Source organism: Gobio gobio (genome assembly GCF_949357685.1).
Source record: "Gobio gobio genome assembly, chromosome: 14".
Lineage (NCBI taxonomy): Eukaryota > Metazoa > Chordata > Actinopteri > Cypriniformes > Gobionidae > Gobio > Gobio gobio.
In genome coordinates this window covers 26,568,391-26,595,127 of record NC_137107.1, presented here as the reverse complement: position 1 = coordinate 26,595,127, position 26,737 = coordinate 26,568,391, and the positions used below count along the sequence as shown (strand labels likewise).

Genomic DNA, 26,737 nt, shown 5'->3' with positions numbered 1-26,737 from the left:
AAGGAACTTAGGACGGCCCACTTCTTCCCCTCCACCCACTCCAGTATGGCCCCTGCATCTCTGCCTCCCTTACCCTTCCTGCGTTGTTTTTCCTCCAGCCCCCAAGGATTCAAATTCCTGGTTTCCATACCAAATCCCAAATCTATCATGTTGTGTCTGCTGGCAAACGAATCCACCTGGGATTTATTAGGCAAATCCTGTGTAATTCATAGGCCTTAATTACGTCCCATTTTTAATACACTTTGCCTTGTTAACTTTCATCCTGATCAAGCTCACTTGTGTCCGACACTGCTGGATATTTGCTGGGGGATGTCAAAAAGGAATGTAGACACAAATTAACAGGGCAAAAAAAGGAGGCAAGGCCTCCCGAATTGACTGCAACACACTACCCGGTGCCAGAAACATAATGCCTCTTCATTACACAAAGAATTAAGAACCATTAAGACAATGGCTTTGATGGAAACAACAGAAGTAGCCTACTTTCAGAAACAGCAGGAGTGCCAGGGAAAGTTCCCTTGAGGACTTTTCTGCAGAAATCCAGAGGAAATTTCCATGACCATTTGTAGGGGGTGACAGCTGTCCCAGCTCTGGGCTTTTATAAGGTAGTAAAAGTGTCTCCTCATCCATCCACTCCAGAGCTGACCAGCCCCCCTGCTGATGACCCACACCCGCTGGGCACACAAACAGGTAGCTACTATTACCCAAATAATAAGTAACAGGACTATCCTAATGACCACTTTTAAAACCAGCAAATACGGCAGCTTTTTGGACACTTTATTACTAAAGTTAAATCGATTGTACAAGAATACTTTGAAATACAGAGGGATCTGAGGTAGTAAAATTGACAAAAGAGAGATTTGATCACGCTAACTGGAAACCAGCAATGAAAATATGTTCTAGTCGTGGTACATTTTCAGGATGCAGCTTTTGATGACACCCATGTATCTATCCCATATTACTTGATGCCTTTGGGGGAAAAAACAGGTTGTATTTTTAAATGTCTTTTACATGATAAAGGGATCATAAATACACATAAATACATTTATACTAACCTGAAAGCCTGAAGCGTGTGCACAGAGCTTCTGTAGTGAGAAAGGAAAAGTCTGAGGTCTCCGATTGTCCATTTATCTGACCGGCACGGTTCAATGAACTGAGAGGAGAAGCGAAAATCATTCTGTCACATTCAACCTGGGACTATTCGGGGACAAATATCACCTCATGGCGTGCAGTTTATTTACAGTGTCAGTGCATTACCTTCTCTACAAGGTCGATGAACAGTTCCAGGACATCTTTGGTGTGTGTGAGTTTTGAAGCAATGTTAACTAGAGCTCTTGACAAATTCTAATGTTCATCCACGTAATCCAACATAAAACAAATGAATAAATAAAACAAATGTTATATAAACACACAAAATATAAACTGTATATATATATAGACATTATTTATGCTGTATTAGTGGCAAAATGAGGCCCTATGCCATACTAATGAATTAATTATTAATTAATAAAATGTATTAAACAAATATATTGTGCTCTGAAACTAGGTGTTTCAGTTTCATATATATATATATTAGTCAGTATACACACTACTGTTAACTGTACACACTAAGTGTATTGACATTTTTTTAAGGATTTTTTGAAAGTTCAAAAGAATAGCATTTATTTTGATAAATGTAATAATTCAAGAATAAAAGTACAATTAAAAAGATGAATGACTCTTACCTTAAAACTGGCCTCCATCTCACTAAAGACTTTCATTTTCCCTCTAAGCTGAGCACACACCAAACTGCAATGTTGGCAGAGAGGAGATGTTGTGTGAGAGATAGTGACAGTGTGTGTCCTAAGCATTACATATGATGACCTGTATTTAATTCATCTGCATGCATTTTGTGTTGGTCCAGCATGTCCTTATCATTAACCAAAACTTTCAAGTCTTTCAAGTCATGCAGAAACTCTTTTTCTAGATCAACATCCATGTCTTCCATCATGTTGTCTGAGAAAGTATGAAAGAAAGAAAAACAGACAGCACGAGAATGCATACACCTGTAATGCCTTTTTTTCCCTGAATTCATTTAGCTTCATTACTATTACATTTCCCATATTGGATCTTCCAAATATTTCCTAATTAGTGGCAATGGGTTGAACAATTTTTGCACTGTCAACTCCCTGCTTGCTTAAATTTTACTCTGCCTCTCACCATTGCGTACTGTGTAAAGACACTCACCAAAGATGATCTGATTGGTGGAATACTATGCAAATGATAGCAGTAGCTGATGTAGTGTTTCTGCAGTGCATATTAGTTGTTTTTATACATGCTTGTTTTCATAGTGCATACTAGTTGGTTTAGTGCAACAGTTTTGTAGTGCTTACTAGTGAGTACAGACAGTCTGAACTGCCTCTTTAAGACAAACATCTTACCAACTGTACAGTAGCTGATGATCTGACCAGCGCAAAAGGCAAAGTCCTGGAAAGACAAGAACTGTAGTTTTCTCTTCCCTGTCTCAAAACGACTGTTAGCAAAGAACACAATGGCAGCATAGTCCCTGCAGAGAGACATGGCTGAATCAGTGAGAGGACAGGGGAGAGAGTGAAAAGCGTGTCGGGAACAGAAAAGCGCATATGAGGAGAAAAATGAGAAAAAACAAGCAAAACAGTAAGAGGATAAACAGAACAGAAACATTTTAAGATATGCCTGTGTGTATCCTAGGTTTTGGCAGGTTTATCATTGCTTTCAAATATAACTCCAAAAGATTTCACTGGTGAATCTGGTTGTATTAAGTCACAAAAGCATTTACAATATTTAAGTATATAACTTAAAGCCACAATATGTAATTTTTCGCCGCTAGATGTCGCTTATTCAAAACTAAAGCATAGCTTAATGACGCCGGGATTTCTCAGAGCTTTTATTATGCCGCAGACGACCGTTTCTGCTACCCTTTTCCGGTCATGTGTACGCAGTGATGTTCTATCATATTAGATACATTATTTGATTGTGTTGACAGTTATGTTATAATGCTACTCTGTGCGCTCACTCGGCAGCTATTATGAGACACTTGTTGCACACTGCAACAAGCAGATCCATGTCTGGATACTTTAATCCAAAAACCTTACATATTTTGCCTTTAAGTATATAGCTTATAACAAGAACAGGTAAGAAATATGTTCTTGGCTCACATTTACATCCCTGGAATTGGAAAGTTCAGCTGCTCTTTATCTCTAGGAAGGGAATGGTAGAGTATGTACATACTTCATTTGGCCCCATGTGTGAAAGTCTTACCTTGCCAAAACATCAGACAGGAGAAAGTGATGTTGTATGTTCTCCACTAGGGGGCCTTTTAGCTCTTCCACCACTTTAAACACGCGCTTGAAATTGTCAAACTGAGAAAAAGGTAGAGAGGTAAGGTAAATAGTAACAATTTACAATTAGGTCCCATTAGTTAACATTAGTTAATGCACTGACTAACATTAACCTACTACAGTGAGCAATACATTTGTTACAGTATTTATTCATCTCCGTTAATGTTAAAAGGTGCTGTATGTAATTTTTTTTACTGTTCTAAAACATTAAAAATACCATACTATATTTGCAGATATTTAGGAAACACACAAAGTTCAAATACTTGTTGATCCGCAAGACAATGCCACAGTCAGTTATTCTACTTTGAAATGTGCGTCTGGGGGGTATTCCAGAAAGCAGGTTATGTGACATACCTGGGTATGTTTAAGAGTAAGTAAGCGGGTAACCGCAACTCTCTGTTCCAAAAACGGAGGTAAATTTCAGGGTATGTAAGTAGCAATAGAGAGTTCAAGGTATATGTGACGGTAGGACCCCCCAGGTTAGGTTAACTTACCGTCACATATACCTTGAACTCTCGGTTAATTAAGCCAAACCTTGCTTACTTGAGGTATGCTGGTTCCCAAAATGAGTCCGGGAGTAAGTTCAGACAACCCAGAGTATATTCCAGGTTAACACACAAGACATCCTCAACAGAGCAACGAATCGTGGATTCACCATGGAAACAGATGCTAAGAAAGAGTGCACCATTCTACTTCCACTTTTTCTTTTGTTTAATGGCGATTTACATAACCTACATAACATTTACATAACCTACATAACGGCACATCGCCACTTATTTGGTGGTTGTGCAATCATTTTTTTCAATCTCTTTGTTTAATAAGTCATCTTTATTCACTGAGAATAAGCATTATATTGTTTGTTTGATGCTAATAAATTGAAAGCAGATCCATGTGTGAGATGACAATAAAATAAATAAATATATTTGAATTGCATTAACATTTATACTCATTTTTTATTTATTTTTTATTCTAATTCAGAGAGTTCAGAGAGTGAGTTGCCATGGCTACTTACATACCCTGAAAGTTACCTGCCAGCCACTTATATATTTTTCCTTATCATCTGGATTTTGTATATTTTTGTAAATGTATTTACATAAAAAAATATTGTCAAAATATTCAAATGATTACTGAATAATAATAATTATTATTTAATATTTATGAGTATTGTACACTGACAACATTTCTATAAAAAAAACATTGCTAATCATGCAATAATCATCCGTTCCTACTGAGGCATTCAAAAATATATGAGGCCAGAGTGTCTGCAGCACCTGTCGATGACAGCTCTTGAGTGCAATCCCCGTCTTTGAACTGATGTCGTCCAAGTCTTTTTTGGTCCCTTTGGAGAGTTTCTTACCGAGCACCTCCCTGGCAAACACACTATCAAACTTATAGTACCTACAGGACAAATGTGGGAAGAAACAAAAAAAACTCAGCAAAACACAGATGATGCCCTAGCTAACAACTAAAACTTCTTTAATATTATAGAAAATGGATGCAAACTCTAGTAGGACCGCAGACCTCTCAATAAGCATGGATTGACGGTGAGGAGGGATCTGGGAAAGAAGCTGATTGGCCACTTTGGACGGAGACTGTAGGAGCTGCTCACACATTTGGAATGTTCTGAACTGGTCCATGGTGTCGCTGTGCAAAACTTCTGCATTGGCTTCATACTCCAGCAAGGCTCCTGCTTCCATCTGTATTCTCAATGCATCTGTGACTATTTACCACGATGAAGAGTATATCATTCATCACCTGAAATGTTAAACGTAAAAGTGCGTATGACCAGCTCATAGACAACATTTAGAAACCAAGATGTATTAACCTGTGTGTCCATCCAACCACAGTTGGTACACGTCTTCATCCAGGACGGTGGTATTCCCCACAAACACATCTAACTCCATAGACATTTTCTTAAAAAAAAGCAAAAATAAATAAACACAACATTTAAAATAATGTATTACAAAAATTTTAAAAAGTACATTTAGTAAAACTATTTGATATAGAGGTCATAGCTGATTGGACAAACAACATTTTGGCTTGTAACAACAAATGCTATGTCCATATGGATTTTAAAACTGGCAACTATATAGTTTATTATTTGCTAAAGAGTTTGTTGCATTAATTAATTATTTGTTCTATGTTTATATTTAAAGGCAAAACTAAAATTAGCACTCTAACCTGTTTATTCAGAGAAAAATGACGTCAAACTGATGATGCAAACTTACCGTGTTATTTATGTTTAGTGCTGGAAGGTCAGTCTGTTAGCTGATGTTAAAATGTTGCAAAAAAAAAAAAAAGTGGTATCGAGCTGTAGGACGCATCTGCGAGCTGACAACTGTTAGCAGTTACAACTCCAAAACACGCACGTGCAGATCTATCTATGCGCTTTATACAGGAATACAAACAAATAATACCATATCTATGAGCATTGACTGCTGCTGTGGTACATGTAACTGGCAGGCGAAGATGCTGTCATACTCCTCGCAGTCGTGTGAATCCTTTCTGGTGGTTTGACTTCAACTGAACTACATCAAAGAGTATGAAAAACTACATTCACCACAGACATCTTCTTCTTCTTTTAGTTTAATGGCGGATTGCAAACATGACTTATCAGGTGCATACCGCCACCTACTGTACCGGAGTATGCAGCATGGATTATGGTTCAGTGAAACTACTTTACATAACATTTGAAAACAAAACCCCCACTATATTCTATAATATACCCCTATATTCTTCAGATATTCCACAACAGCTAAACACCATAGACAGTGCCCTCCGTCGAGCGTTCTTGGGCGTCTGTTAATGTGGGACTGCCACCTGCTGCTAAGGAATAAACAAAGCACATAGTTGTAACCAAAAATATAGAATAGCTAAACAAAATGTTGAGAAACACATAAACTTATTTCTTATTATATGTTTGACTGCTTTAATGTCATGGTAGGCTAAACCGTTTTGCACTTGTGTAATGTGTGACTTTAAGTAGGCTACTTTTCCAGCAATCTAAACTTACAACAGTAGCCTAAGGAAACATGCAGCGAGACATTTTGTGGGGCACTTTTTTGGTGAATTAAATTATCTTTGATGTTAATAATTGACTAAATCTAAAGTCTTAAGGAACATATATTTACTCTACTTGAGTATTGATGTATAATAATATGATTTAGTGTTATTTTGAAAAAAAATTAAATAAATAACGTCTGTTAATAATGCTACCATTCAAAAACTTTTGGGTCAGTAAATGTTTTTAAAGAAAACTACTTGCAAATACTTGTATTTACTGGTAGAAAATACTTGTATTTTTACAAAAATGAAGTCAAATAAAAGCTAATCTTTTGAACTTGTCACACTGCCAAAAATATAACTACCATCACAGGAATAAATTACATTTTAATATAAATCAAAATAGAAAACAGTTTTTTTTTTATTGTAAGAATATTTAATAACATTACTATTTTGAACAGTGTATATTAGCTAAATAACTTGGTACAAAAAACATTTGAAGGAGAAACACCATTTGAAACTGTGGTTTATTATGAAAACAAGTAAAACAAATCATGCATGCAAGATAATAATCCTCAAGGTATCACTGAAATATGTTTTATATTTCAGATATTTTAACATTTCGCTATCTTCAAGAAATATGTGCCTATTACGTTATATAATACACAGCTGATCTGAACCAGCAGACTCAGCACTAAACATGACCAGTGTTTATTCTGGGTTTGGGTCATTTATCTTGCAGATGGGCATATGTGCCTCAAAAACCAACTCTAGTCTTTCTCTCTCCCTTTCAAGTGCAGCAATCTCTTCTTCCAGTTGTTTCTTCACCTGTTCCAAATGATCCGTCTCCTGAAAGACAAAGCATAAGCTCACGACACACAGCTAGGCTTCAGTGTGGTTTATAGCACAAATAATAACCCATCTCACATTCTGTAATGTGTCTATAAGCATCCGACGGCGATCCCGACATCTGGCAGCTGCTACTCTGTTCCTTTCCCTGCGGATCCTTATCCTGTCAAGTTCCTCAGAGGACATCTATAAAAGAAGGGTGTCTTAAGACTAATTTAATTTAAGAACCATTAAGCTTAAGTCTAAAAGAGTGATGGTGCTGCCATCTTATGGCTAACAACAAGCATACACAAAGCAATTCTACCCTATTCAAAATATGCTGTTATTCATCCTTTGGCACCAATGACAAAGTGATCCATCTGAGCCTGCGCTTTAAGATTCCCGCTCGAATACTATAGCACTGACTCACTCCTCATGCTCCATTGTGATTCAGATGCGAGTAATTTCCATCTTTTACCATAAATGAATGAGTCACCGGAACCACTCAAGTTCATTTTCACTATTTTCAAAATTCCAAAACCTGAAAATATTAGAAATATTAGAAACTTACATGCTTATCAGTACTGCCCCCCACTGCTCCGTTACAGGACGGGTCAGGACTGGAGCACTGTGGCAGGCAGGGGCAGTTAGGCATGGTGGTGGTAGGTATGAATGAGCAAAATGTTCCCAAAGTGGTCTCTGATTGGGAAAGTAGAGAGGACTGCAGAAGCCACTGAAGATCTGGACTAGATGTAATTACTTCAAGATTTGGGCTAGATGTAGTCTCCTCAGTGAGATTCTGCAAAATAAATAAATACAATACATTGGCTTTAGATTGCATGAAAAAAAAAACATCTTCACCACACTAAAACAACTCTTAGCTCTGAGGTATTCATTCTATCTGATTCAGTTGATTTGAAAATATATGCAAGTAAATATCTTAAAATATTTAAAAAGAAAAAATATATATCATACACAACCTACCGAACGTATGTGAAAAGCCGTTGAGTTCTCCGGGTCCATCCATGCTGGAGGAATCTGGGAATCATGCATACGATAATACGACTCTCTTCCTGCTTCATTATGATTCATTATGATCAAAACAGATCAGTATCCTGTGAGTTCATATTATTTATCTCTGTTAGGTTCGTTTAAACTCATCTCCCGTCCTGTTAACTGAAATATAACACAGATACGATAGCAGAAAGATGACAAAATGATAAATCCATCAGAGCGAATGGTGAAAAATAAACCAAAACACGTGTTACAACTTTTCAACTGTTTCAACGCCTCCTCACACCCACGCTATCTCTCCCCCTCCCCATTAGTGGAGAATCTATCTATCGTTTCCAATCTACCGCCGTTTCTCCTCAGTGGCTACTAATGTGCTTCTTATGGCCATTACCTTCTTGCCAATAGCGCCAACTAACTGTCACTAAAATTACATTCATTGGGAAAAACAAGTAGCCTAGGCTAAACGTCGCTAAGTTTAATACATGTGGTTTGAGAGCTCCAGAAGCTTCCATAGCTCACACCCTACACGCTGAATTTCAATTACAGCCATATTTTGCCAGTAGGTGACGTGTAGGTTTGAAATGTATGAATAAGCGAACCGTTGCAGAACTGGTAGGACATTCATGAATCACTGAATTGGGTATGAACAAACAGATATGTGCCTTATTTTATATTTCATGGCTTGTCGGTCGGTATACTGAATTCAAGAATACATCACCAAAGAAATTAATAAATGAACCTCTCCACCATGACTGTGTCAAGCCATCTTTTTTAATATTTTAATCTTTTCATGAAAAGGTACATTTTGTTCAAGTCAATTAGGCTAGTCCTAAAGACATTTATTACTCAAAAAAAAAATGTGGGTAACAATTTATTCTACAGTGTCCTTGTTACATACTTACCACAGTACTAACAGTAAAGTATGCATAATTACATGCAACTAACCCTCAACCAAACCCGAATCCCACCCTAACCCTATAGTATGTAGTTAATTATTATTACTCAGTACTTAAATATATAATTTCACAGTAACAATGACACCTTAAAAAGTATAAAGTGTAAGCTTATTTTTTATGATAAAAAAAAAAAAAAAAAAAAAAATATATATATATATATATATATATACATTAATTTCTTATTTGTATTTTTTTACATAAATATTAAGGGTGCACGATATATCAGCCACCATATCGGTCTCGGCCATTCATTTTTATTGTTATCATTATCAGCCCGATAAGAAATTTTGGCTGATATAATCATATTCACCATGATTGTTTTGAATTGTTTGAAATATGATTGGAATCACTTCAAAGGAAAATACAGTCTAGGGCAGCATGTGCAGTGCAAGTCTGTCATATAGGTTATCGGTTATCTGTATCGGCCAAAATTTTCATATCGGTGCATCCCTAATAAATATATTGATGGGTAGATTAAAAGTTATATATTCATCTTTTAAATCAACTGAAACACATATTACGGAGCCCCTAAAGGAACATGGTGAAGATAAAAATATGAGAAGGGATGAAAAAGTATTTGAAATCCCATCTCCATAACACATAAATGCTGCTTAAAAAAAAAATGCAAAGACAGAACTATAATTTTGTCTAGTCAGACCAAGACATGTAATAGGGATATGACTAAGCCCATGTGTCACACAATTCAGGTAGAATATGCTTGTTCAAGCTTATTTTTTAATTAGAGTCAGCACAAATCTCAAATAAAAAGTTTTATTATTAACAGAAAAGTTGTACAAGATACAGTTTATTCTTCTTGTAATGTCAGTGCTCGTTTCCCCCCCGAGGCAACACGAAGCAAAATGAATAGCAGATTTGACACATGAACTGTAGACACACACACAGGAGTGTAAAGGACATATTATATAGGTCTGTAGGCCCCAACAGTAATATCAAATAGTTTAGTGTTATTCAGTGTCCCTTCTTTGTCCAGAAGAAAGTAGAACTTGTACCCTTTGATTTTAAGAGGGATAAATGAAGGCGATTCCTGTCTGTGTGCATGACAGGCCACTTGAGTCAAAGGCACAGTTAGATGGTGAGCTCTGGGAGGTCCCAGAGGTGATTGTGTGGACACTGTGACGTGTCCACCTCCCTTATGTAGAATCACACGACTGACAGAACGACGGCTGAACAATGTTGCCAAACCGACAATTCCTCCACCTATGACAACAGAAAAATTGCCATTTAATAGAGCTTGAAAACATAAAAATGCAGATAAAATGCAGTTAAGGCTTACCAATAATTAGGCACCCAAGAGTGAATCCATACCTCCAGGCATTTGAACCGAGGTTCATATCAAAACTGAAAAGCCCTCCCAACTCAGTTCTAACCTTTTGAGGTTCACCGCTCATTGTTCTTGTGTCTCGAAGACTTGTGAAAGCAAAGTGAGCCAGATATGCCCAGAATACAAACTGACCGCCACAAAAAATGGCCAAAAGTCTGAAAAAACGGGTCCGGTCATGTTCAAAGAGAATCACGTCCTTTGCGACGGCAGTAGAGGTGAAGGCATTCCTGACTGAATTCACGCGCACGTGACAACGTAGTGGACTCAAGGTGTTTGTGGCATTATTGAATTTAACGAACTGAGTCGATGTAGACAGGCAAGCTCTTGAAGACTGAATACTTGTCAGTCGACACGCTGAAATAAATGCGCGACAGCGCTTTACGCCGAATAACACGCACTGAATACCCATGGTTATTTAATAAAACGATTATGTTCGAAAAACTGGAATTTCAAAAACGACACATTTCTGTATAATTGGCAACTACAATATTAATATCTAACATGCTGTGGGATTTGAATGGCACCAGGGCAGCGCCATGTTTGCTCTATTTTAAACTACGGATGCCTCGTTGGTCCAATCGGTCTTGTTTACTAAAAGATATCCTTCATATATTGACTTATACAAACAAAAATTATACCTCTTTGTTCATTATTTATTACTCATATCATAAATATTACGTATTCACAACTATTCTTAATAAAAAAAATATGTTAATATAATTGGTCGCTATTAAAGTGTTTCAAAATTAGCTGAAAAGCTTTAACCAGCTGTTTTATTGTGACAACCTACCCCATGTAGTGTGACATGCTCCGCTATTGGGCAAATACTTTACTGCTGTTTTCTCTTAGCTCAGCTCACTGTATTCATTTTCGCAGGGTACTTTAGAAATAGGCTAGACGGAGATTCCAGGTGTGTTTGTGTTTTCATTGTGTGTTTGGGAGGGTCGTTTTACTGTGACTCTTATCTGATTTTTGAGACAAACATTGCTCCAAAGTAATTTGCATACAAAGGTTTGATTTACACTAAACTGATGACAGCTTCTGTTAAACTGTATGCCTATTGTCTAATATAGCTGTATTATAGCAAAGTGAAAAGCGTCAGTAATCCTCTTATTAATGAAACATCCATGTTTTCAGGACTAGTGTCTTAAAATTAAAACTTTAGTAGGCATTTATGTGACAGGGCACTTTCGCCCCCCTACTGATAGCCTACAGTTAAAGCAATACACCTCCATTCAGACAGACAAAACGCCTAAACAAAGGAGTGACCCACACCCTACAGAAAACCGCGTCATGATTAAAAAGTTGACAAATGGACTAAAAATACATTATTATTGTTCTAAATCTAACTCTAACATGTTAATATTTAAAACAATACATAGTTACCCGTTTAACCTTCTCACTAAGGGTACATTAGTAGCATTAGTTTGAGAACCGGTTATACTTGTAGCCTACCTGCACTGCGCCGTTATATTTCTGCGCATGCGCAACCTCACCTGGCGGTTTCCTTGTTAAAAGAAAAACGATAGTTGAATTGTGGATAACTGTAGGTTGCAAAAGGATCCTCTTAAAAGCGTCCATAGGAACTTAGACGAACATAAACCATTCGCTAGGTTTTCGAAAATGCCTCGAGCATTCTTGGTCAAAAAAGTGAGCATTGCTACTGGAAAAAGAAGCTGGAGTGAGATTCCGGATTCCGCGCGTGGGGACGTGTACATACCTGGTGAGTGTCTCGTTCATGTTCGTGTGTCACTTTTAGTACTTAATGCATAATTACGGTATTATTTTGACAAATGCAGTTAAGTTAAACAAAAATAAAAAATAGCCTCATTATGCTATTATTTTGTCTAGTCCAAACTGTTAGGTTATATTAATTTATTATTTTAATATATTATTTTTATTATTATTATTATTTATCTTTTAAATGATTTTGTGAATTCTGACTCTGAATTATATTTGTATATTATATTTCATTGAATGCCTATGCTTATACGGATTAGCCTACTGCTTTGTATGAAATAAGAAGAAAAAACACTTAAAATAAAAAGTACCTGGCCTCAGTGGCCAGTCAAAATCTGTTGATCGCTTTCTCTGCTTCGACTGAAAAATCTCTCTGCTCTTGCTTCTCCCTAGAGTCCCTTTTTCCACCATATGTGCATGAAGTCTCTGAGGGAAGCATTGCAGAATACTCATGCTTCACAACTGCACAAAAACACAACAAGTTTCTAAATGTTCAGTCACATGTCCTGTCTGCAAAGCTGCCATCCTCTGCTGCACAGGGTCAACTTAATCACAACCCAGAATGCCGCATGAGGACCCAAAAAGTGCCTTACATGCGCTCAAAAATAAAGGTGAACTCTCAATTCTTTTGGTTTAAAACTGCTGCTTTGGCACATGTTGTTAGTGTGCATTTTCTGTGCTGTAGCAGGATGTGACTTCATTGTTCTCCCATTTTCAGATAACTACAGGTAATATGCCACCTCTTCTGTCAGTCATCCCAGAAAATGCAAGCAAATTAGCAGATATTCTACCTGCTGCATCAGTATTATCCTGCCAGATATGCCAGAAGACGTTTACTACAGCACGTATGCTGAAACGCCATGTGAAGTGCCACAGTGAAACAAAGAAGTACTCTTGTGAGCACTGTGGAAAAGGATTTAATGATACTTTTGATCTGAAGAGGCATGTACGTACTCATACTGGTAAGTTTGTAATAATGTTATGTTTATAATAATGTATATGTTTAAATATGCAAGTTTGTATATTTTCATCTCTAACTTTCCTTTCAACTTACAATAAACAGGTGTGAGACCCTATAAGTGCACTTTGTGTGCTAAAGCCTTCACCCAGCGCTGCTCCTTAGAATCTCATCTAAAGAAGATCCATGCCATCACTCAACAGTATGCCTACAAAGAGCGTAGAGGCAAACTGTATGTGTGTGAGAAGTGTGGCTCGACTGCACAGACACGGGACAGTCTGGAGAATCATCTTCAAGCTGTACATCCACAGAGACTAAGAAAAAGCAACTGTAAACTGGCACATAGCGAGGAAGATAACGTGTCACTGTGTTCACCGGAAACCCCCCATATATAGTGCTGAGTAGAAATAGAAAAATTAGAAGACCTAGTTATTGTTATTGAGATGTTCCACTCTACATGCACTTTTGTACAGTCAGTAATTCTAGGCGGATCCAAATGTCTTATAGAATTATTGGAAATAGGAAAATAATTCTGATGTAATTAATTTAATCGAAAATGACACTGAAGCTGTAAATACTTCACCACAAAAAATAAAATTCTGGTGTGTTGTAAGAGACGGCCCTATTTTTTTTCTTTCTTTAACGTCTTGTGAAATAGAAATGCTCTTATACTTTTGAAAAATTATTATGAAATAATATACTTTAAGTAATATAATTAAGTGCAAACTAAATGCAACGTTTTTGGACACTTAATTGCATGTTAAATAAAATGTATTATAATTAAAAACTGTATTGAATGCAATTAGTTGAACTAAATAGTGTTTTTTTACATAGCTACTTAAGTAGGAATATGTTTAACTTCATAATTGTTGTAATTTGAAATATGGCTAAAGTCTGCTAATTATTGTTGAAACTTACACATTTGTAATGTTGCAATTTATTACATTATAAATATACTAACTTTATGTAGCCAATATTGAATACACATATAGGCCTAAAATGACAATCAAATACTTAACATGTGCTTATAGTCAACACATCAAAAAGTGCACTTCTTTAGCTAAAGCAAGGCAAAAGATTTAGTTTGACATTATTACAAAGTGTGTAAATGTTAAATGTGTAAAGAAACAGTCAGGAATGTGTAAGTGGCCTTTTTCATTAATATTATATATCCTATATAGGCTACTTTTACGGTTTGAAACACACTACAAGTGCACATTCAACACAACCAAGCGCACTTCTTTTTCACAAGGATTGTCCAAGTATTTTTTTATTTTTTAGGTTTTGTTAACATAGCAGCTTTAAACTTGTAGCAACATTAAACGACTATTAAAAAACAGAACACGACCTAAACCGAACCTCGCATGTGCACGCGCTGTCAGCGGGTTGGTACGAACTGCCCAATTATTAGGATTTGAAGGCGCGTTTAAGGATGACGTCAGAGCGAAGTCCGCAAGGAGACCCGTTCAGGTGAAAGGAGGTTGAGGTGGAAAATACGAGATGCTCGGGAAAGAGAGTAAGGATTCTGTCATTTCAACATTTCGGATTTTCTTTGATTAAAACGTAGAGAATATAATAAAAGATTAATCTCGCCGCCACTGATTACGACACACCGTGATCGGCAGTCTTCGACCAAAACGGCTGTGCAACGCGAGCCGCGAATATGATGCACGCGCTGTTATCCTGCCATCGCTCTGCCTCCGTGTCGAGCTTGCGATGCTTTTGTCACACAATTGCTGAGGGGAAATCAAGCGCAACAGTTACCCGCTATTCCTGATCCTTGGCCGGACTAGAATCCAGAAGAAGAACCGCTATTGAGATTAGGTGATGTGATAACCTTTGTTGGACACGGAAAGGAAAGGACGCATCTTTGGGGGATGCTCTTGTGTCGTGAATATCGCCACCATAGAAACGTGGTGGCACTCGCCGCTCATGGGGTGAAATAGGTTACGGAGAGGTCCTGACGGTGGACCGCATCCTGGACTGTGTGTGCCGTGTAAATACATGTTAGTGAAAAATGCAAGGGGTGACGGTGACGGGAGAAGCGCCTACATTGAATGGGGGCGGAAGGGAGGAGGTAAGTCGTGAAAATGTTGGTAAATAAAACCATGAGTTTCTTCTCGTTGAAGTACAATTGTCCCATGAGCATGTAGAAGGTGAAATATGATTTTGTAGTATAATTTTGTATTTCGTAGGTGCACTGTCCTTAACATTCAGTTGCACGTATTATTTGTAATGCATACAATTGGGAAAACAAAACAAAAAAAGTATATCGTGCCTGTAGTAGCATTGTGCAAGAATGGAAAGAAATGATTCAGACAGGTTTTATTTATAGTGAAAGTGAGTGATTGCTATCCATTTTACTGATGCCAGAGTGCTCAAATATTTTATTACCTAAACACTAGTGAGTAGCCTACATGACATAATGTAATAAAATGGGCTCCTAAAATCACTTTAACTGTGCATAAAATTAAAAAATTAAGAATAGGCTATATATAGGCTACATAATAAAAATCTAAATAAATACCAAGACAACTGCAAATAACAAGTAGTGGCTGCATTTGTGATGATGTCACTGCACAGGTGAGCATCCACTCCACTACCAATAAACAATGATTCTGTTTGTTTAATGCTAAAATTAGTGTGTTTAAGCAAAAGCTTTTTATTTCATATTTAACCATTTTATTGTCGTCTTATATGCAGTTGCAAAGTGGAGAAAGTTGGTGCAGTAAATATTCTTTTGAAGTATTCCCAAAGGTGAAATCATTCTGGGTATGATCATCTACATGGACACTTCTTTGCTCAGTGCCTCAAAAAAGGTGTTATGTCAGTTACTGGAAAGGGAAAGGGCCTGTCTATATGCTGTGTCTCTCTAGGAATGATGAGAGCTAGTGGATGAGAATGCAGTTATTTCCCTGTCTCTCTATTTTGCCAGATCTGGGATAGAATGAATGATGTCATGCATCTAACACAGGGAGGATTGGCCAAATGAGCTCCTATAGCTTTCCACATGTAACTGTGAGCAGAATTTTCTGTTAGTCAACCCATGTTTGAGTCAAATATGGACAAAGTGTGATAGAGTGTGATAAAAATGACACTTTCAGAGAAACCAACCTCCAAATGGCTTACATTGTCTCAGCATATTACATTGGATAGATAGGATATATTAATTAAGGAGGATAGGAATATTTTAACATAAAAAAATACACATTCTACCTTAAATATCTGCATTACAAACGTTTAGAAGGAAAGTTTCTGTATAGAGCCTTAAAGGGTCCTGTCAGGTGCTTCATAAATAGAAACGTTTAGGGGTTCCCATCATGGGATCGCGAATTAAACAGCTTGTAAACATGTTTGATCGTGAAAGTATTATTGAATCATGTGAGATATTTCTATTTTTGGCATGAAGGCTTATTTAAAATTGAACCCCACTGAACCTTTTTTTCTAAGAGTGTAGACCTTCTTTGCTCTCAGATTTTCTCTTGAACCTTTTTTTCTGACTCGCTCTGCTTTCTCACTTTGACTTTTCCCACCTGACTCACAGCATTTATCTTAGATAACCGGAGGTCAGGTCTCAGTGGGACATTCATTATTTTCTGGATGGTTATTCATCCAGTGTGTAGTTCATTAAAGGAAATCCAATAATTAACACACACACTTTTCTGGCAGCACATACAGTGCCTTGAATTATGTTAAATATGTGACATGACGATACAAGCCTTCCCTCAATTCTTTCTCTCACTCACACCCTCAGTTGCTGAGTTTACCCCCATATACTGTTACAGAGCGATCGATAGACTGAGAGACAGAGTGGGGGATGGGACGTTTTTGTAATCATTATTGAGTTTTCATAATGTTTGTGCTACATTGTCACTTACAAACGTATCAGTACTTTTAGCTGCAGCTATTTCGGTTTAGTGAGTTCTTCTCAGTTTACAATGTCTGACTGTTCTCTGCTTCGTGCAGAACATCATATATGCCAATGAGTCTGGATGCTTTGTTCATGCCGCTTTGTGGATATACGCATCTCTTTGAAAGTAATGAGTGCTCGCCTGGTCTGATAGAAACAGATGTATATGCTGAGAAGGCAATCAAGACTTTAAAAGGCCACTCAGACCATCCTGTTTTAATTTATGAATGTATCCTTTTCTCCTCTGCTCTTCACCATCATTAGTTTATCCACACGCCTCTAACACATAACCAGTTTCTGTTACTATTTATCTGCTGATTAGTTTTCTCTGCAGTCTAACGTTTGATGCATATCACTCTCAATATCATTTGTTCAGACTGAATATTTTATGTGCCCAATGTCCTTCATCTCAAAATGTTGCACTCACAATTAGAAAGGGTGTCCATTACCAAATGATGAGATCATTTCAATAATAAATTTATTTAAAACAATTCATGCAAAAAGTGTTAACACAAACTTGATTTTTACTGTATTTTTAGAGGTAGCATGAAGGCAGTCTTTAACTACATATTTAACAACAATAGGCTATTAAACAAACAAAATAATAGGCTATGTGCTCAAAAGTTTACACACCACTCACAGAATCTGTGAAAATATGAATTTTAACAAAATAAGAGGGATCATACAAAATGCATGTAATTTTTTTTATTTAGTACTGTCCTGAATATGATATTGTATACATAAAAGATGTTCACATATAGTCCACAAGACAAAAAAAAAAAAGCTGAATTAATATAAATGACCCTGTTCAAAAGTACCCTGTTCAAGGTTATGTAAGGTTATTTTTTTGTGGGGGTTTTTAGTGATGGTTTTTCATGAGTCCCTTGTTTGTCCTGGGCAGTTAAACTGCCCATTGTCCTTCAAATTCTTCAGTTTTCCAGCATCTTTTGCATATTTTAACCCTTTCCAGCATTGACTGTAGGATTTTGAGATGCATCTTTTCACACGTTCCATCTTTTCCATCTTTCAGGACAATTGAGGGACTCAGACACAACTATTAAAACAGTTCAAACATTCACTGATCCGCCTGAAGGAAACACAATGCATTAAGTAAACGTTTTGAATTTGAAGATCAAGGTAAATTGTACATAATTTGTCTTCCGGGAAACATGTAAGTATCTTCTGTTGCTTCTGAAGGGCAGTACTAAATGAAAAAAAAGATATAAATAAAAAAAATAAGACAAATTTGGACATCCTGTTAAAAAGTTTTCACCCCTTGCTCTAAATGCATCGTGTTTCCTTCTGGAGTGTCTGTAAATGTTTGAACCTTTTTTAATAGTTGTGTTTGAGTCTCTAAGTTGTCTTCAGTGTGAAAAGATGGATCTCAAAATCATACAGTCACTACTGGAAAAGCTTCAAATATGCAAAAGATGCTGAAGAATTTGCAGGACAGGGCAGTTTGGGCAGTTTCACTGCTCAGGACAAACAAGGGACTCAAGAACAACCATCACAAAACAAAAAACAGTCTTGGATCATCCAGGTAACGACAGACAGTATTAAGAAACAAGGGTACATATACTTTTGAACGGGGTCATTTTTATAAATTCAGCATTTTTTTTGTTCTTGTGGACTATATGTAAACACATCTTTACTGTACTAAACAAAAAATAGTATGCATTATATGATTCCTGAATGATATTATTATATTAAGTTAACGTGGATAACCTGTCATTAACTTCATTGATTTAAGTCTCACAGTAGTTGTAAGCTGCATGTTAATCAGTAAAAAGAGCAGACTCAGTTTGAGAATCCGATTGGTTGTGCTATGAGTTTTAGGCCCTGTCCACACGAACACGGGTATTTTCAAAACCACAGCTTTTTCTACGCGGTTTGGCTGTTCGTCCACACGCAACCGACTTTTTTGAAAACTTCGGCCAGGGTGAAGATTTTTAGACACTCCGGTTACAGCGTTGTCGTGTAGATGGTGAAACCGGAGATTTCGGCTTGTTAAGTCTATGCAATGGCAGACATAGCTTTTAATAACTCTGCTAACAGCGCTTATCACATGTATACAGATACATGCACAGTTATCTCATTGTATTGCAGAGCAGAGGCGCCAGAATGCAATAATACAACATAGTAAGGCAAGTGTGTGAAGCTTCAGTCCACTTGGGCCCTGCCCCTGCCCTGTGTACAGGTACAGGTACCTGTCACTGAATCCAAAGTAAACTTGTAGAAGGGTTTCACTGGTGCCGTGGATGGGACCCATGTGGAAATCAGGCAGCCAATCATAGCATGGTTTTGCGTTTTCATGTGGACAGAGATTTTTTTTAAACCGTGCTTGTGTGGACGCGATTGTTTTTTAAAACGGAGGAGGAAAAACTCAGGTTATAAAAATACCCGTGTACGTGTGGACTAGGCCTTAGATTTACCAAAAAGAACTGACTTTAGCCAATCATGCAGGAAATGGACTGGTTCTCGTGAGAAAATGTAACTATTTTACAAATTGATTCGCGGAATGTGATTAGTCTAGAAACGATTTTTAGTAAAAACAAAGCATGTAAACCTAACTTTTAGATGGTAAGCAGATCATATGAAAACGTATGACTGAGATCATACAAATTCAAACAGATTAGACCCCAATTCGCCAAAACATAAAATAGTTACAAGACTGTGTTGGTTACGCTGAATGTATTTGAGTCACTGAAAAGAACCAATTTGTCAATTGAACTACACTGATTACACTGTTTGTTATGCTGTTTGTTTGCGCTGTATTTTCAGCAGCATGTTGCAGTGAACCTGTGAATACCCTTGTGAAAAAAACCTATACCAAAATGTATTTAAAATACCTTTATTTCATATTAAGTATACTAGAAATCCTTTAACATATTTACTGATACTGACATATCACTTGAGACTTGCTGATATAAATATTATAATTAAACTTTATTTGGAGTACATCTTTGTTGCACAATGCACATTTCTTAATATTAAGCCTGTAATGTGTTTAACATCACTATTAGTAAGGATAGTAATATGATCTCTGTATAATATCAGTCTTTAAATGCAAGATATTTAAAGTGTACCTAATTTATACTTGTAATAGTTCCATTTTTAGCACAATCAAATATACTTAAGTATATCTTTAGTTGGACCTCAGCACTACTTCTGGATAACTAAAGTGCATCAAGTACAAAATTGGTTGTTCCAATTTAGCAGACTTTAAAGGGATAGTTCATAGTTCACCCTGAAATGAAAATAAAGCCATCTTTTACTCACCTTGCTGTTGTTCTAATGCCCTATGTCCTTCTATCTTTCTCTGACCTCAAAAGGAGAAATTTTGAAAAATGTCCTGCACATGCTCCTCCATATAATGGCAGTGAATGGCGACCAGGCTAAAGCTTTACAAAAAGGATACAAATGTATCACGTAATGATACAGTGAGACGCGCGGCCATTTATAGTGTTCAGGAGGCATACTATTCGTTTTGCGAGGTAAGAAACCTTATTATTCAGTTAAAATAATGAAACTCTGCAGTTACTCTGTGTGTGTTCCTGGGAGTGCGTGAGCCATCAGAAGCCGCTCACGCTTACTATAACTCGCACTGTTGTCATGGCACCCAGGATAAGCACACGCATGCACCATTTGGAGAAATCAGGCTCAATAGAAAAAAACGCATCTCTTTTATAAGGTAAATAATAAGAAATAATACTAATAATAAGGTAAACCTCCTGTAGTGAATGTTGTGTACCGGTCATGACAACATTGTGAGTAAGCGTGAGTGGCAGACTGACGGCTCACACGCACACCCGGGAACGCGCACAGAGTAACAGCGGAGCTTAGTATTTTAAACCGAATAATAAAGTATTTTTCTCGCAAAACCTTATTGTATGCCTCCTGAACACTTTCCACAAATGGCGCGCATCTCAATGTATCATTACGTGATACTGTTGTATCCTTTTTGTAAAGTTTTGGGCTGGTCGCCATTCACTGCCATTATAAGGAGGAGCGCAGGACATTTTTCAAAATTTTCTCCTTTTGAGGTCCGAGAAAGATAGAAGGACATAGGGCATTAGAACAACAGCAGGGTGAGTAAAAGATGGCTTTATTTTCATTACAGGGTGAATTATCCCTATATTATTATTATTATACCAATTTAGTCTAAGAACAATTGCAGGGTATTTACATTAAGTACATTAATATGTATTTGTAGTATACTAAGCATAAAATAAGTGTATTTCAAATTAGGGCTGATTAATCGCGATTAATCGCATCCAAAATAAAAGTTTGTGTTTACACAATATATCTGTGTGTGCTGTGTATAATTCTTATGTAAATATAAATACACACACATGCATGTGTATATTTAAGAATTATTTTTATATTTATATATAAAATATTACAGTACAGTACAGTATATATACAGTATATATATGCAACTATTTCTTAAATAAATGTATGCGTGTGTATTAAAATATACATAATAATTATACTCAGATATATTATGTAAATACAAACTTTTATTTTGGATGCGATTAGTAGCGATTAATCATTAAACATCCCTATTTCTAATACATTTTAAGTACATTTACTTAGTGCATGAAACTGCATTTAATTATGGAATTCTGCCTGCATCTGTGGATGAATTTATGTTTTTTTTTATTTTTTTAGTTTAACTCAATCTGAATAAGAACTGGTTCTTTGGCCTTAACCTAGTTTCTACACACCACAAGCAAGTAAACTGAACGAAAACAAACAGTCGCTTGCTTTTCCTCTCTTATCCCCTATCCCAAGAGGGCAAATAATCATTGACTCATACACTTTATGGGAAAACACACACATTTGGGCTTGGTTTTATGATTCTGCCCATAACTGATGCTTCTCATGTAAAAAAAAATGCACATGATCATATGACTTCAAACATTCTTGGGGCATCTAAATAATTTAACATATTAAAGTGGCTCTGAAATACCAGGCTAACTTTATCCACTATTTATACATCACTGCCATTTTGTTCTATGCAAGATCCCCAATCACAGCCTCCAGAATTGACTCTCACTGAATATCATTCACATCTCCTAGGACACATTTTCTTGTGGTACCAACAGGATTCAACACTTGCTTCTCACCGTCCCACAACTGCACCTCTCTGTGTCTACTGAATAAATGAAATGCTGACCTAGAGAAAACATAGAGATGAATACGTACTGTAAATATATGAATATATGGGAATGTTACCTATATATAATATGCTATATTATCATGGTCATCATTATTAAAATAATTTGTAGATATTAGCTTGTGCACATGGTAAGTCACATTGCAGGTCTTAATGGATTCTATCTCTCTCATCCCAGTTTGCTCTTGTCCTTGTAAAAGGAACAATTAAACTCCTGCCAAGAGGAGCACAGCCTCCATGCCACGCTTGGGCTACAGCCTGCTTTTAGTGCTGCAGTTTCTCACAGCAAGGGCATTGCTCGTACTATTAGCTGATTTATGTGTGCAAGTGTGTGTGTGTGTGTGTGTGTGTGTGTGTGTGTGTATGTGTGTGTGTGTGTGTGTGTGTGTGTGTGTGTGTGTGTGTGTGTGTGTGTGTGTGTGTGTGTGTGTGTGTGTGTGTGTGTGTGTGTGTGTGTGTGTATGAGAGAGAGAGTGATGTTGTTAGGGAAGAGACAGCAGGAAAGAAGGACAAAGAGGGGACGGAAAATAAAATATTGCAGACCAATCATAAAAAAATATTTTTGTGCAATACCTTTGTTCGTGCTTCAGAGGAACTGTATGGCTTGCTTTTTTCTTTTCTTTTCTACCTCCTACTACTTTGGAATCAGTTCATCTTTGCCCATATGGCCACAATACCTCAAGCCACCACTGTGCTCAGACTAGGCAGTAGAGATCCATATGCATTTAGTCGAGATGATGCACTCAGTGATGTCTAAAAGCTTCTAGACTTCCCCTCCAAAGCCATACAGAGCGTTTTAAAAGGAGACATGGTTTGGGTTACGAGCAGCCAGGAAATGTATTCAGCCCTCAGGAGAATGATCTATTACGGAGTTCTCTCTGCAGCATGTCAGAGTGGATATAGCAGACTGTGCTTCATGTTGTAACACAAATGAAATATACTAGTTCCCTAAAATCATCTAAAACATACAAAAAAATGGGTTGAAGATAAGTGTCGAAAATGCATTAAGTAAAAAGAATTGTGCAATATTATCATCCTTCTTTCTTTAGATTGCCCTGAAATCATATGAGATTAATAGTGATTATTTTATTCTATTGACAGCCCTAGTTTTTTAAAAGTAAGAAATAAAATCAAAACTGCATATATTGCATTTTTGTGGCAAAAAGCAGTGCTTCTCTTTCCTTTCTTGCAACATTTGTATCTTTCTATGGAGTCTTTCCTCACAACTCAAAGCAAATTTGCTTCAGAACAATATTTATTGTGGAAAGTGGCAAAAAAATTATTAGGTTTACTTTCGCTGTTACATCTAAAATGTATGTGTTATATGCTTTTCTGCCGGAACTAATTTTAACCTTTTTCTTTTTTTCTTTCCCAATCCCTCCTGTAACCCCCACCTCACCCCCCAACAAACCATGCTCCCCTCTGCTTTCTTCTGGCATCAATTCACTCCCATTCTGTCCAACACCTTCCAACTCATCTCTTATTGAACCCTGCCCATTCAATTTCCTATCCATCTGCACAACCCTCTGTCTCCTGGACTTCCTATATTTTCATCCACATCCGGCCTCCCCCTTCCTGCCTATAGCAGCGTCCCCTCAAGCAGTCCCTGAGTGGCTCGCTGTGCAGAGAGTCCCACTGGAAGTGCCTGCTGCTCACCTTGCTCATGTACGGATGCTTTGGCACGCTAGGCTGGTGCTCCCTGTACCGCATCACCGTAATGGCTTCTGATGACCAAGGCCCTGCGTACTTCTACGGAGACCGAGCCCGACTCTATCATGACAGCCCGTGTTCCAATGGCTACATCTATATACCCGTAGCTTTTCTGGCCATGCTGTACGTTGTCTACTTGGTGGAGTGCTGGCACTGCTACTCTAAAACAGCTAATCTTGCTAAAGTGGAAATAAGTGATGTGTACGACAGGATACAGCGGTTGCAACAAGCCACACCCTGCATCTGGTGGAAGGCCATCAGCTACCATTACGTACGGCGTACCAGACAGGTTACACGCTACCGAAATGGAGATGCCTACACGACTACGCAGGTGTATCATGAACGGGTCAACACGCATGCAGCAAGCTCCGAGTTTGATTACTCGCGACTCGGGGTCAAAGATGTTTCAAAGGAGCTGCAGGGCCTTTTGGAGCATCCCGTCACCCGCTTGCGCTTCACAAAGTGCTTCAGCTTCGCCAGCGCCCGTGCCGAGACCGCCTACCTCACGCAGCGAGCGCGCTTCTTCGGGGACAACGAGGGTCTGGACGACTACATGGAAGCACGGGAGGGTATGCACCTTAAAAACGTTGATTTTCGGGAACACATGCTGGCGTTCCCCAACCCATCGCGCCCACCTTGGTACACCCGACGCTGGGTGTACTGGCTGGCCTCGACTTTCCTGCTATCGTGGCCTCTTCGTGTGATTGCCGAGTATCGCACGGCGTACGTCCACTACCACGTTGAGAAACTTTTTGGCGAGAATGAGGACGCAAATGACAATGATAATACGGAGACGGGGAACTACTGTACGGGTTTCGAGCATGGAACTGGCGGTCCCACTCTACGCATCATATCACGGGTCAACACGGTGGATATGACCGAACTGGAATGGCACATTCGCTGTAACCAGCAAATGGTGCCTAGCTACTCCGAGGCCTTGCTTATGGATTTGGATGTGAATACAAACACACCGTTATCGGTCGCGATGGCAGCACGTATGCGACGCAATTCCAGCTACTTCCTTCAGAGCTGCCCCAGGTGTCGGCGCTCAACAAGCAGCTCCTCGCTCCCTTCCTGGGTTAGAGGGAATGTGGCTGCGGGGACAAACTCATTTCCCATTAGGCCCGGTGGCAGGCTGTCCCTTAGTCGCAGTGGTTTCTCCCTCGGCCGGTTGCAGAACGCAAGAAGCCGCCATCCCTGCCTGTTTCACTCGAGAAGCCTCGGAGGTGGGATGAGCGGCCGGCTGGAAGAGGGGGGTGGGGGTTTCCTTGGTCTTGGGTTTAGAGTGCCAGACGAGGAGAGGAGGGGTGTATTAGAGAGTGAAGGGCTAGAAGACGATGACATAGAGGAGACAGGCCAGGAACAAGTGGAGGAAAGGGAGAATGGAGAAACCAGGGAGGACGAGAGAGACAGGCCTCCAACCTACCAAGATGCTCTGTATTTTCCGGTGTTAATCATTCACGGAGAAGAGAGCTGTCACGGGGGGCATGGCATTGACACGGGTTAAAAGAACCGATTATGTAAAGAATGTATGACGTGGCTTTTGAAAAGTAGAGGCAGATTGACATCTGAGGTGCAGATAAGAGACAGGGAGATCCAGATGTCGAGGAAGAGATGGGAATTTTGACCAGAACCAGGACAGAAAAGTTGAACCCAAAGAGACGGATTTGTGTCTCTGTGTAACGCTGAAAATCAACTCAAAATGTGTTCATGAATGTGTAGAATGTAGGGATTGGAATGAAAATAATACACATTGGTCGTGTCATATCAACGCTGAATGACTTGATACAGACTGACCCTAAATATATATGTAGCGCATACCTAGTAGAAAATACTGATTGGCATGGAACATCAGTGTCCTATATTGATCTTAATGTCCTATTATTGAAATCTCTGGCATACCATGTCCATAACAAACTTGATCAGTGTGTCATCCTAATGACTATAGGAGTAATGTACTTAACATGAAAAGCTGGGCATCTGCAACCTGCATTTAACATTACGAAGCAGTTTTTGCGACTCCGCGTTAATGTGAAAAAGCCCATACTGGTGTAGTGTTGTAAATCCATTCGTCAACAACATACGAGTATCTTAAGGAAAAGGGGACCGAGATGTGAACTGCATTTACTGAAGTTTTTAAATAGACATTCGAAAGAAAGAGGAATCAAAATTCAGATGGACAACTAAGGTAGATCTGACGGAAACAAAACCAAATGGTTCTCAGGGGGAAAAAGTTAAAAAAAAAATAATAATAATAATAATAATAGACCTAAAAAAAAAAAAAGGGATGGTAAAAGATCAATGAGTGAATGTAGGCTGGTGAATTGTAATCCCTCACTGTTTGACACTGTGCTTTAATCCACTGTCCTGGCTAATGACTTCTTTTAATCTCGTTCTTTTTAATTGCCTGGTAGAAGCACGGTGCTTATCTCTGCCTTAGAGGTTTCTTATGTCAGCCTCATGTCTACTGCAGCCGACTGACAGTAGAACTGTTCAACAGCAATTCAATGTATTCCTCTTTATTACCCTGCATACACACATTAGCTTTTCTATCACGATGGGGACCTTCCATTGACTTCTTTTGGTTTTATACTAAGCTAATGATATTTTCTATTCCTTACCCTTAAAACTAACTCTCAAAAAATGTTTTCATTAATACATTATTTAGTATGTTTATAAAATCCATTGTCCTCAATTTCAGGTTTGTTGGTATATCTATCTAATTCTCATTCATTCCTTCC

General features: G+C 38.0%; 4 protein-coding genes across 4 annotated transcripts; 2 read left to right on the top strand and 2 right to left on the bottom strand.

Moving 5' to 3' along the window:
• Positions 1-745: 745 nt before the first annotated feature.
• Positions 746-5,864, bottom strand: fibpb (fibroblast growth factor (acidic) intracellular binding protein b). Its single transcript, XM_079834388.1, has 11 exons — positions 5,774-5,864; positions 5,182-5,269; positions 4,878-5,076; positions 4,628-4,754; positions 3,277-3,377; positions 2,418-2,542; positions 1,851-1,992; positions 1,722-1,785; positions 1,255-1,341; positions 1,053-1,150; positions 746-966 (listed from the first exon to the last, which is right to left on the bottom strand). Exons 1-11 carry the CDS (start codon positions 5,786-5,788, stop codon positions 897-899), a joined length of 1,116 nt encoding a protein of 371 aa, XP_079690514.1. The 5' UTR covers positions 5,789-5,864; the 3' UTR covers positions 746-896.
• Positions 5,865-9,914: 4,050 nt separating this feature from the next.
• On the bottom strand, positions 9,915-11,032 carry tmem223 (transmembrane protein 223). The gene is made up of 2 exons (XM_079834367.1): positions 10,452-11,032; positions 9,915-10,375 (listed from the first exon to the last, which is right to left on the bottom strand). The coding sequence occupies exons 1-2, from the start codon at positions 10,906-10,908 to the stop codon at positions 10,077-10,079; spliced, it is 756 nt and encodes a 251-aa protein (XP_079690493.1). The 5' UTR covers positions 10,909-11,032; the 3' UTR covers positions 9,915-10,076.
• A 965-nt stretch (positions 11,033-11,997) lies between these two features.
• On the top strand, positions 11,998-13,808 carry ovol1b (ovo-like zinc finger 1b). The gene is made up of 4 exons (XM_079834363.1): positions 11,998-12,222; positions 12,633-12,850; positions 12,958-13,201; positions 13,303-13,808. The coding sequence occupies exons 1-4, from the start codon at positions 12,123-12,125 to the stop codon at positions 13,590-13,592; spliced, it is 852 nt and encodes a 283-aa protein (XP_079690489.1). The 5' UTR covers positions 11,998-12,122; the 3' UTR covers positions 13,593-13,808.
• An 829-nt stretch (positions 13,809-14,637) lies between these two features.
• Positions 14,638-26,232, top strand: tmem151a (transmembrane protein 151A). Its single transcript, XM_079834348.1, has 2 exons — positions 14,638-15,274; positions 23,872-26,232. The coding sequence occupies exons 1-2, from the start codon at positions 15,215-15,217 to the stop codon at positions 25,501-25,503; spliced, it is 1,692 nt and encodes a 563-aa protein (XP_079690474.1). The 5' UTR covers positions 14,638-15,214; the 3' UTR covers positions 25,504-26,232.
• The last annotated feature ends 505 nt before the right edge of the window (positions 26,233-26,737 follow it).